The 13378-nt window shown below is 38.0% G+C and overlaps 1 protein-coding gene across 1 annotated transcript in view; it reads left to right on the top strand.

The window, feature by feature from the left end:
• LOC127435437 (voltage-dependent L-type calcium channel subunit alpha-1C-like) overlaps positions 1-13378 on the top strand; it is a 233249-nt gene that overhangs the window by 68593 nt on the left and 151278 nt on the right. The window contains exon 2 of the mRNA XM_051688932.1: positions 12633-12969. Coding sequence (XP_051544892.1) covers positions 12633-12969 — 337 coding nt within the window. The remainder of the gene's footprint in view (positions 1-12632; positions 12970-13378) is intronic.

The raw sequence follows: 13378 nt of genomic DNA, 5'->3' as shown, positions 1-13378 counted from the left end.
TTTGCACTTGTCCTGGTTGAATTAATGTTTGCATATGTATGTGTGTATAGCTGTTTGTTTCTGGTTATATGCACATCCATGCACTATATATTTCATGATAAGGACCAAACTTAACTGCCACTAAGAAAAAAGGGTATCTCTCTAGAGCAGGGGTCGGCAACCTTTTTGACATGTAGTGCCATTTGATATGTTTTTGAGTTTTTTTGTGTGTTTGCCCTTTTCCCTTAATTATGTAGTTTGAAAGTCACCATCATTGTGGATTAAGAAGTGGGTATTCTTGGATGAACATCTTAAACATTGATAACAGTGTTTTCTTATTTACATCATGTGTTTCAAAATGGAAAAGAAGGAACAAAATAAACCAAGAAAATATAGGCTGTCATCTGCTCAATGCGTCCGACTCAAAGCGGAAACGTTTACTTGCAGGACTCATCGAAAATGAAGTGCTGCGCTGCGATATCAGCGGCTCATGAAGCAAGAATGGACAAGAACAGACTAGCACATCTTTGCTTTTGAAACTCTCTCCATCCACACTGCCATTTTCAAGCATTTTACAAATGTTTCTCATCCACACTGAAACGTATAAAAACTCTTAAATCCCCTTACTGTGCATGTGAAAAATTGGCGTTCCACGTACGGTGCGAAACGCAATTGTCCTTGTGTTCTGTTGTCAGAGAGCATTCCGAGTAAACTTCCTGTCGCCTTCGAAGTAGTGCAATGTGAAGGTTGTACAAAGTAACATTTATCTTTAACAATGCTATCAAAGTGAATATCAGGCACAACAATGCCACTAAAACATGGGCCACCATCTTGACTGTTTTGGGTTGAATGGATCACATGAGAGTGTTTTCAAAAAGCTGCGTTTTTGCTGTCAAAAATGCCATTTCAGTGTGGACGGAAGAACAAAATGTAGAGAAAAATATGTGTTTTCAAACGAAAACGTATTAGTGTGGACGTGGCCTTTAATAGTGTTTAACTTTGCATTCAGCTCATAACTAAATAAACAACTGATTATGACAAAGGATTACAACAAGTGGTAGATTGGCATGACACATGCAGGTGCAAGGGATTTCATATAAATAAAACACATACTCCTTTCTCTCACTTCATCCTGAAGTTTAGTGCATTTGATTCACAGCAATTCCCTGCTCTAAAGAGTGAGTCAAAATGCACTAAACTTCAGGATGAATTACTGAGATTCTTCCTTTTGAAAGTCCCTCATCTAGAACACGACGTTGCTAAGGTTATTAGAGAAAGCATTCTGGGAGAGGCAGCATGTCATTAAGAAGACTTTGATTTCCTGTATTTAAAGAATCTGATAACAGAACAAGTAGCCCACCTTACTTGCTCTCAAACATACTTCACTGAATCCACTCCTGTTATAAAACAAAACTCAGCACTCTTTCTTATAGAGCATAAACATCTTAACTGAATTTATTCTGAATCAGTTTTACAAGTTTAACTTTTGGAGAAACAGAAGATACGCTGATGTCATTCTTACATGATGCTCCAGACTAACCCAGACTTTGGCTCATTCAGTAAGCTGAAACACTTATTGAAGAGAGAGAGAGAGAGAGAGAGAGAGAGAGAGAGAGAGAGAGAGAGAGAGACTTTGACTTTTTAATGGCTCTTTATTTACCAATGTAAAAAAATGTCAAGCACTCAAAAAAATTACAATATAAAAACAATACAATTCATAAAAAAAACATTCACAATATTTAAAAATAAATCTGTAACAAACCATCATTATCAACATCACATAAACATTGATTAATACACCATTTACATCTAAAAGACTCCAAGTCAACAATCAGCTAATAATAAGTAAACTCTACTTTTAGACATGTTTTGATCAAACCTTAAAAAATTGAAACAACATCAGTACTCCTTGTATTATTCAGTTTTCTTTTTCGTGGTAATCAAATGGCCATTTTTGCTTGCCCCAAAAGGAAATTTAACAAAACATATTTCATATTTAGGACCATAAATAATAATCATAGGACTGAATACTCCTCCTAGATTCTGACACCACTCCACAAGTTTGTTAAACCAAAAATCCAGTCTCACTCAATTTAAAAACAAATGAAACACTGTTTCTTGTACACCACAAAAAGGACAACCCTCTCCCACCTGTGGATCAAGATATGCTCCGTGTCTGTTCGTAGCTATTATACCATGCACAATCCTCCACTGAAGATCTCCAGATCTTTTCTCAATAGTAGGCTTGTACAAGGTCCTCAGCTACCTTTAGGGGAAAAAGTTCATCCAAAATCCTCTTTCCAGCGAGATTCCCTGACATCCTGAAGAGCAGGCAGATGTAGTCCTTTCACACACAGTCCATAAAGTCCTTTCTTTCCAGTGTCTCCAAAAGAACCCAGCATAGGTGTTACAAGAAATAGCAAGCCACCTTCTATTTCCTGCCAATCTCCAGCTGCAACTTTAATTTTCAGCTCTGGGAAGATAGAGGTATCCACTCCTGGATCATAAGTTTCTAAAGAAAGTCTATAGTCTGGTGGCAGGGAATCAGAAATTTGGGTCAGAAAATGTTTGCCATACGAATTGACCTTATGCCAAGTCTGTAAGCTAAAGACTCTGCAGATATCCATCCATTCAATGACAGTAAATGTCCAAGTTTAGTGACCTTCGCAGATAAAATAACTTTCCTTAGAGCAATTGAATTTAAAATATCTAAGTCCAAGGCAGGGTTGAAAAGTAAAGTTTCTTCTCTCAGCCATAAATGCTTATTTCCATTTAGCTCCCATGAAAAATTAACAAGAATCCCTGAATATAAACAGACCTATAAAAGGCCATTAAGCCAGACAGATCCAGTTTGTTAATGTCCATAAGGAAAAGATGCAGATCTAAACCCATCTTGCCTGCTCTCCTCAAAAGAGCACAGGCTGCATCACGCCAACTCACCTCTTTTCCATAAAAAAGTCTCTGAATCAGTTGAAGTTTAAAAGATTTAATTCTGGATTTGATGTCAATTAGGCCTTGTCCTCCCTTCTGTCTTGGCAGATATAAAACAGAAGCTTTCAACCAGTGCTGACCCGACCAGAAAAAAATCCACAAGGTGTTGTTGAAGCTCTCTGACCAGGTCCTCAGGAGGTTTAATGATCATCATTTTGTGTCACATGGATGAGGCGATCAGGTTAATTCAGATCAACACCCTTCTCCTGTAGGATAACTGGGGCAGCAGCCATTTCCAGCGAGACAACTGAACACATACTTTCTCCACAAGACCCTCCTAATTTTGTCTCCTGTACAATTCAGTACCTAAAAACACCCCTAAATATTTAAAACCAGCCTTACCCCATTTTAAACCACCAGGTAGAGATGGACTTGTAACATTTCGACCACACCATAAGGCATCACACTTTTCCCAGATAATTTTGGAAGTAGCTTTTCCAAAAACCTCCATACTCTCTCTCAAAACTTGAACATCTCTTTCGTTTCTTATTATAACAGTAACATCGTCAGCGTAGGCAGGAACTTTATAAGAATGTTGAGAATTAAATGCATTAACCTGCCAACCCATTAAAAACTTTTTAATCTACAAAGTAAAGGCTCAATGTCAAAACTGTAAAGCTGTCCAGAAAGAGGACAGCCTTGTCTAATACCCCTCTTAACACTTACTGGGGTACTAAAGCCACCAGCCATCTTAACCATACAAGTGGCCTCATTATAAAACAACTTTATCTCTGAAATAAAACCATCCCCAAATCCAAAGGCTTTCAAATATCAAAAAGAAAATCATGATCAACCCTATCAAAGGCTTTTTGCTGATCCAAAGACAGAAAACCCATAATAGAGTTATTATAAGATGCCAGATCATAAAGATCTCACACTAAATGTAGGTTGTCTGTAATGGATCTATCTTTAATACAATAGGATTGATCTTTATGTATAATTCCATGTAATACATTATTCAGTCTGTTTGCTAAAACTTTTGAAAGGATTTTATATTCAGAGCATAAAATTGCAACAGGTCTCCAAAACTTTAAAACAGTTAAGTCAACATTTTTTGGGAGCAAAGTTAAAACAGCTCATTGGCAGCTCCTTTGAAGAATTCCTTCAATGACCTCAAAGTAATCATGTACGATTCTAGTCCAAAACTGCTTATAGAATTCAACAGGGAGATCTATACCTGGCGGTCAACCAGAAGACAGTCCCATAACGGCAGCAGTTACTTCATCAAAGGTGATCTCAGTTTCTAAAAAGTCCTTTTGTTTAGAGGTAAGACATGGAAGATCTTGCAGCATTACAATTCCAGTCTCCCCCTAAGATAATATGGTCTCCATTCTGTTGTTGTTTTAAAATCTTTTCCAACTTACTGTAAAACTGTGTTCTATCTGCTCCTATATTAGGAGCATAAATATTCACAAACAAAAAGTAGATATTATTAATTTCAGCCCTCACAAGCAACAGTCTACCAGGTTCCATCTCTTGCTTAGACAAACTTTTGACTAACTGTAGAAGAAAAAAATATTGCAACTCCAACACTCAGATTAGTTCCGTGACTAAAAACTTTTTCACCTCCCCACCGTGTACACCAAATGCTTTGCTTAAAGGACAGTTATGGACAAAATATATCTATCTTTGAAGCAGTATACATATTATATATTTCACCTCCCCACCATGTACTCCAATCAACTTCACTACTCTGAGTACTATGTGTTTCTTGAATAAAAATCACACTCAAATCTTTTAGACGTATAAACTCTGAAAATAAATCCCTCTTCCTTCCATCCCTCATTCCATTCATGTTAAGAGAACCTGCAAGATCTCCATAATGAAGAGAGAAAGAAGAAAACAGAAAAAAGGAAAAGAAAAACTATATGTTAATAATTTAGTTTTTCTCCTCGTTAGCCTTTCCTTTCCAGTATTTTTTTCCCTGTCTAATAGCAGTGATATATTTTTTGAGGCGAAAACGTTTTTTGTTGAGAAAGTTCTTCCTGACTACTTACTTTCCTTGCCCACGATACTGATGACACAAACTTTTCAAGATCAGGAAAAAAATCTGCTACGTCAACACCTGCTTTCCCTTTTGTTTCATTAAGAAACTGATTAATTTGTTCAACAGTATACAGATCTCTTTAAGCCATTTTCATCTTATTAGAGAACTTATCTCTTAAACTGTCATCAGTACACTGAGATAAAACATTAACACCATCGTATAAGCCTTCCTCAGAGCCTCCTGCCAATGCTACTTCTGTAGACTCACATACTGAAGATCATCCTTACCAGCAATATCAGTTGCATTCATGGTTTTATTAGTAACAGAACTACAACCAGGTTGTTCATCATTCACAGTTTTTTCACTGTTCTCAATCACCTCATCAGTATTTTCTCCAACCTGCTCAATTCTCTGTTTCTCCATATTATGAACAGTACTGACTACTTTATCTCCAGATGTAGATGGGCTCGGGTCTATTGTCGAGTCCTTATGTGGACACAAAAAACGCTTGTGCCTAGGTCTCCACATTCAAAACATCTGAGATTCTCAGTGCTCGCGTACAAGTATTCTCTCCGTGATTAACACGGAAAGAAACCTCTAAAGTGTGCTCCGGGGAAGTCAAAAACATGTACACTTGACGTCTGAAAGAAAGAACGTGTTTAAGTGCTGTGTTTTTACAACCCAAAGGGATCATTTTCACAGGGCTTGTGATCTTGCCAAATCTCAACAGTTCTTTAGTAATGGTGTCATTGGAAACAAAAGGCGGAACATTAGAAATCGAGATTTTGGTTGCTGGAGCAGATAATGGGGTTACTGGAACAAAAGTTTCTGTCACCCATAATCCATTCACAGTCAACTTATTGACCAGTGACTCACTTTAAAAAACAACAACAATAGCTTTATTCATACGTGAGGCAGAAACTATGTTGTCAAATCCTACCTGCTCCCCAACAACCACGAGTAGCTTTTCCACAGAAATGCCAGGCCTACACACCTACACCCATTATGGAGTGACAGGTGTTCCCTGCCCAGGATTAGATGCCATAACGGCGTCTAAAGAAAACGTTACTAAACCTTTTTTTTTTACCTCAAGTTCAGTATGTAGACTAACGAGGGGAAAAAAGAAAAATGATAAACATATAAAAGAAAGTTAGGAACAATGAAAGTTTCCACGCTCACTCCCACCAACACACTCAGCTTCCCAAACCTCCCAAGCATGCGCACGAGAGAGAGAGAGAGAGAGAGAGAGAGAGAGAGAGAGAGAGAGAGAGAGAGAAGTAGTGGAAAAGACAGAGGGATAAATAGTCAGTTTTGTGGTTTACTACTGTGATCTCATTGTCTCTCATTCCTTACAGGCTTGTGGTACACACACTTTTCAGTAGGATGGTTCCTAATGGTTCTATTTGGATTTTACCCTCTTGGACTGCAGTTGGAGATGAGAAAAAGTCCTGCAGGGCTGCCATGTGTGAAGTCATAAGAATATTCTGTTGCTATTGGCTAGCTCACATGGCTTACTGATCAGTACTGATGAACTAAAAAGCCAGTGTTTCACATATGGTTAAACTGGAACAATTAGTGGTTGACTGCGATTTTTTAGTGGCCGATGCCGATATCTAGAGAGCAGGGTGGCAGATGACAGATGTAATAATGATATGTATTTATTCAGTGTATGGATAGCAAATGAGATGTACAAGAAAAATGTGGAAATTGAAACTTATTTTACTCAAAATTGGATTCAGTGGCCAAATCTCGTCTAATTAATGAGCCTTGCCGATATACCAGTCTATCAAGCTCTTACATCAGTTGTGAATAAATGCTTTGAGAAGTGTGTGGTGTTGATGCTTAAGGCAGATGTTAATAGTAAATTTCAGTTGGGACAACTCTCTGAGATAGATTAAAGGTTTATATTAATGATAGTGACAGTGAAGTAAGCTTAGTCTTGGCGGACTTGATCTGCTTTATGCATGCATGCTGCTGCTGCTGCTGCTGCTTGACATGGGTCAATATGCATGAAGACATGATGCTGCTGAGACAGAAGAGACATGCTGCTGCTACTGTACCATCTTAAGATAAAGCCCCTGTAAAGCAGATCTAGACCTGTGGTGCTGGGGAAGTGGAGGGATAATGCTACATATAACTGCGCTGTTGTAGCCATTTCCTGGTGTATTGCATGAGGCGAGTAGCAGCTTGATATATTTTGACATGAGGGAAAAGCTTCTTGGGTGCGTAGGACGAGGTGCACCTGTTCAACTTATCAGCCCACGCCATGTAGAGTTTCCTAACTGAACTTAATTGTCATTAGACCCACTAATGTTTGCCTACTGAAAAGGAAGGGGTACAGATGATAATATTAATAGCATTATGTTTGTGATTTTAAAACACTTCGAGGATCCTGAAGGTTATGTTCGGCTGCATTTATCGATTTTAGTTATGCTTTCAACACTATTCAACCTCATCTTTTAATCAAGAAACTGAAGCAGTTATGTTTAAACCCTTCAATTACAAAATGGTTCACTCTTTCTTAACAAACAGAACTCAGTGTGAAAGTAAACAGCAGTCTGTCTCAATAAAAACAAATTAGTACAGGGCTGTTTTAATTCACCAGTCCTCTTTACAATGTACAGTGCATCCGGAAAGTATTCACAGCGCTTCACTTTTTCCACATTTTGTTATGTTACAGGCTTATTCCAAAATGGATTAAATTCATTATTTTCCTCAAAATTCTACAAACAATACCCCATAATGACAATGTGAAAGAAGTTTGTTTGAAATCACATATACATAAGTATTCACAGCCTTTGCCATGACACTCAAAATTGAGCTCAGGTGCATCCTGTTTCCACTGATCATCCTTGAGATGTTTCTACAACTTGATTGGAGTCCACCTGTGGTAAATTCAGTTGATTGGACATGATCTGGAAAGGCACACACCTGTCTATATAAGGTCCCACAGTTAACAGTGCATGTCAGAGCACAAACCAAGCCATGAAGTCCAAGGAATTGTCTGTAGACCTCCGAGACAGGATTGTATCGAGGCTCAGATCTGGGGAAGGGTACAGAAAAATTTCTGCAGCATTGAAGGTCCCAATGAGCACAGTGGCCTCCATCATCCATAAATGGAAGAAGTTTGGAACCACCAGGACTCTTCCTAGAGCTGGCCGCCTGGCCAAACTGAGCGATCGGGGGAGAAGGGCCTTAGTCAAGGAGGTGACCAAGAACCTGATGGTCACTCTGACAGAGCTCCGGCATTTCTCTGTGGAGAGAGGAGAACCTTGACAGCCCGCCTAGAGTTTGCCAAAAGGCACCTGAAGGACTCTCAGACCATGAGAAACAAAGATTGAACTCTTTGGCCTGAATGGCAAGCGTCATGTCTGGAGGAAACCAGGCACCGCTTATCACCTGGCCAAAACCATCCCTACAGTGAAGCATGGTGGTGGCAGCATCATGCTGTGGAGTTGTTTTTCAGCGGCAGGAACTGGGAGACTAGTCAGGATCGAGGGAAAGATGAATGCAGCAATGTACAGAGATATCCTTGATGAAAACCTACTCCAGAGCGATCTGGACCTCAGACTGGGGTGAAGGTTCATCTTCCAACAGGACAACGACCCTAAGCACACAGCCAAGATAACAAAGGAGTGGCTCTGGGACAACTCTGTGAATGTCCTTGAGTGGCCCAGCCAGAGCCCAGACTTGAACCCAATTGAACATCTCTGGAGAGATCTGAAAATGGCTGTGCACCGACGCTCCCCATCCAACCTGATGGAGCTTGAGAGGTCCTGCCAAAATGGGAGAAATTGCCCAAAAATAGGTGTGCCAAGCTTGTAGCATCATACTCAAAAAGACTTGAGGCTGTAATTGGTGCCAAAGGTGCTTCAACAAAGTATTGAGCAAAGGCTGTGAATACTTATGTACATGTGATGTTTTTTCATTTTTTATTTTTACTAAATTTGCAAAGATTTCAAACAAACTTCTTTCACGTTGTCATTATGGGGTATTGTTTGTAGAATTTTGAGGAAAATAATGAATTTAATCCATTTTGGAATAAGGCTGTAACATAACAAAATGTGGAAAAAGTGAAGCGCTGTGAATACTTTCCGGATGCACTGTATACAGAATGTGTGCTCAAACAGGCAGAACTATTTCTTTAAATATTCAGATGTTACTGCTATTCTAAGTTTACTTTACAAAAATACTACCATCTATCATTCTGAGATAAAGTTGTTTGTTTATTGGTGTGATACCAATTATTTAACCTTAAATATAAAGAAAACAGGAGATTTTTGTATTTTTTATTTTTTTTTACCACAAGCAGTGGCATAGCAATGGGTGTCCCAGGGTGTGCAAATACCACCCAAAACTTCAGCTTGCACACCCAAATTAAATTAGTTTTTTTTATGCTTAATAATATTAGTCAGGGCTCGACATTAACGCTTGTCTATTTGAAAAAATGACTTTTTGAAGGGGCAAGTGAAAGAGAATTTGATGGGACAAGTAACCTGATTAAAACATCAATAAAGTAAAAATAACCGGCTCTATTTGTGATATAACCTAGGCCTGTGCCACTTATTTAAAAAGTTTATATTCTGCTGTTGAAATTAATCTAACAGGTCCTGAAATTCGGCGCGGGCTTGTGAGTAGAGCACGGTTTTAATCATTCCCATATGTTCCACATTCATAATGCGGGGAATTCCCGCACACTTTTATTCACTTAAACATTTAGCTGAGAATTGGTAAACCAATCCATACAGATGAACAAATCAATTCAATTATCTTGTCTTTGTATCAAACTGTAATTTCAGAATCTGCGCAAGTAAATCAGCTTGTCTGCATTCCTCTCTCTCTTTCTCTCTTGTGCAGCAGCGAACGCTTGTTGAGTGTTTTGTGTAAGTGCACACAGTGATGATGCGCATTTTTTCCTGTATTTACTAAACTTAAGATGTTACAGAACTATAAACCTGTTAATTCAACATGTGAATGGCGTTGTACACTCTGTAGGTGAGTAATGCGTTAAACTATCACTCCTGTTTATGATCAACAATTTTATCAATGCTGCAGGGGCGCGACATTGGAGCGATCTAGTTTTGCCGCCTTTCATATCGTGGCGCTCCCTCATGACAAGAAAGAAAGAAATAGCAAAAATGCTTTGTGCAAAGCTAACAGAATTACTCAGGTGTTTGAGCATTTAGTTTTGCCCTGCACCCTGTTACATCTCTAATCTCTCTGGGGCTCCATCTGATGTATGCAGGTATTTTTCTCTGCCATGTGAATCAGTCAATGTTAATATGTAATATACATAAAAAGCCTAATAATATAAAAACAATAATATTAATAAAATAAATAATATTAAAATATATTATTATCTATCTTTAATATACATATTATACAGTATAAGGTTCTGTCTCGGGATCCATCTGGTAACATTCTTTTATGCATTTTGTCAACATTAAATGGCCATTATTTTTATAACTGTTGAGTAAACTTATAATTAAAATTCTGTCAGTAATTACTCATCTTCGTGTTGTTGCAAACTTGTAGGCCTATGACTTTCTTTCTTTCATGGAATTTAAAAGGAGATGTTAGGCAGAATGTTAGACTTTAGAGAGAAAATCATAAAGACTTGAGGGTGAGTAATGATAAAAGGAATTTCATTATGTCATCATACAGTTTATATATATATATATATATATATATATATATATATATATATATATATATATATATATATATATATCCACCTAAATACTGTAAAACGAGGTAAAACATTTTTATTATACAAATGTTTTAGAATTAAAAATTTTACCCCCGAGTAAAATTATAACTTGGGTTTATATAGGTTGGGCAACTGTCATAATGTTGGAAAACATATAACAGAATTGTTTTTTTTTTCTCTCTCTCTGGACAAGTAACTTTTTTAATTGGACAAGTAAATGACCAATTTACTTGTCCAAAGGACAAGCACATGACAATGCTTAATGTCGAGCCCTGGTAGGGGTGTAAAAATGCATCCATGTGATGACAAACATACGACACATCGATTATGGAATGCAATCAATGATTATAATGACTATAATAATACTCGATGTGTAACAGGGGCCATCTCAGATCACGTGCGCTTTTGCAACAGGCGCGGAGCGCATGAATGAGCAAACAAGTGCTCTTGTTTATGTTATACCGAGTTTGGCTTTCTTCGTCATTATTCTACGAATAATAGCGCATTTCTACAATGGCATGGGTAACTTTTGCTCTTGCATGATGCTGCTTCTCCTCTGCTATTTTAGGTGTCAGCGCAACACACACACACACACACACACACACACACACACACACACACACACACACACAAAGAATATTGAGTGGACATGTAATATTGGACTTTGCATCCACACAAGCAAAATAAGTTAGTTCTTTTCTTCCTCAATTACAATATGTATATTGTGGAGTATTTGGAGGCTACACTTGGAAAGGTAGGCTTGAATGCTCCTTAACAAGATTATTTGTTCATGATGTGTTATATGCCATTAATTTGTTAACTCTGTTACCATATTTTATTTAATAGTGAGCCACTATTGGCCTATTTAGGTGACAGATTTCATATATAGCTAAATTATTGGTTCAGTAGGCTAAATGTTCCCATTAGATGCATTGGCGTCAATGATTTGCAAATACATTTTGTGTCATCATATTTTGAAAAATAATTATGAATCATTACAAAATAATAAAATCGTTTTTTGACATATTTCAAAAAAATTTTTATGACTAAATATACTAATTATTAGCCTAATATTTGGATACATTAACAGGCCTACCTACTCCATTGACAAAAGTAGTATTGATTATTTTATTTTTTTAAATAGGCCTACGTTAAGTCATTATAATGTAACACAGGGCTAAAAAAATAAAATAAAATTGAGCTACAAATATATAAATGCAGTGGTTATACTAATACGGTGTGCACTGTATGTAAAGTACTGTATAGCATTGTAATTTGATGTTGTATGAATGATTGTAAACTTTAGTGGGTGTCTTGGAAGTGACAAACATTGAGTCCAAATCAAATTTCCCCATGGGGTCAATAAAATATATTCTATTCAATTCAGTTCAATTAAAAAATATCATAAAAGTAGATATGCACCGATGCTTGGCTGATACATTGGTATTGGCTGATAAAAGCAATTATCTGCACTATTGGACATTGTCAGAAACAGCCAATGATCAGTGACGATTATTCCCTAGCCGATTATGTCGGACAATTAGCCTACAACTGTGTGTGTAAGAAAATATCTCTCGTGTGGATTTTGAACTGGGTGACAATAACAGCAGAGTTGCAGTTTTGTAAGCTTTGCACTGCTAGAATTTCATAAGGTGGAACTACTATTAAAACTTCTAACACAGCTTATTTTATTACTCACATTAAAGCTTGGCACTGCAAGCAATATGATGAGTTAAAGCTAAAGTATCAGCAGATGTAATTCTAAATAATCATATACCGCTATCTGCACAGACATTTTGTATTGGTGCATCCCTACATAAAAGCATATTTACAGCGTCCTGACAGTTTTAAATGTCTTTTGTGATACTGAACAAAATAGGACAGTGCTCTGCATGGCAACTTGTCTTTATGGTTTCTCTCACTGTTACATACTCTCAATCACTTTCTATTTCTCTCCCTCTACAGGCTCCAACTACTCCAGTCCGTCGTTGGCTCCGGTTGCCAGTCTGAATGAGGATGAGCATGTGGGGGGTGGGGTGCTGGGTCTTGCAGCTGAACACATTCCCACCCCTGGTGCCCCCCTCAGCTGGCAGGCAGCCATTGACGCGGCACGACAGGCCAAGCTGATGGGCACCACTGGAGCCCCAATTTCCACTGCGAGCTCCACGCAGCGCAAACGGCAGCACTACACCAAACCCAAGAAACAGGCCAGCACTGCCTCCACGCGCCCACCCCGAGCCCTTCTCTGCCTCACTCTTAAAAACCCCATTCGCAGGGCGTGCATCAGTATCGTGGAATGGAAGTATCCTTTACTGAACAGGGCTGTGGTACAGGGTTGTTTAAATACACTATATCTGTTCTGCAATTGTTTGAAAAAAGCACACACACCAGTGGAAGCCTGAACATTGATTCAGGGCCTAAAACTGACTTTAGAAAGAAGTCAGTGCTTACTAAGTTACTGTTTTTATCTGTTGTTTTAAAAGGGTACATTCTTGGGAAACAATTTCTTCCCAAAGTGACTTCCAAAGAAGTCATATTGGGTTTGTGATGATTGCTTCAGCAGGTAGCTGAAAATGCACATTGTTTTCTGAATGTTAATTAATCAGTATTACAGACTACTGTCATGAACTTCTCAATAGTGTGTTCACACTGGCAGCAATTAAATCACTTGTGGTTGCCAAGTCTCTGTACTGTTGATTACCTGTAGGCGT

Source organism: Myxocyprinus asiaticus, chromosome 45 (assembly GCF_019703515.2).
Source record: "Myxocyprinus asiaticus isolate MX2 ecotype Aquarium Trade chromosome 45, UBuf_Myxa_2, whole genome shotgun sequence".
NCBI classification, from domain to species: domain Eukaryota; kingdom Metazoa; phylum Chordata; class Actinopteri; order Cypriniformes; family Catostomidae; genus Myxocyprinus; species Myxocyprinus asiaticus.
Note: the sequence above shows the minus strand (reverse complement) of the source record. Positions and strands in the feature narration are given on the sequence as shown.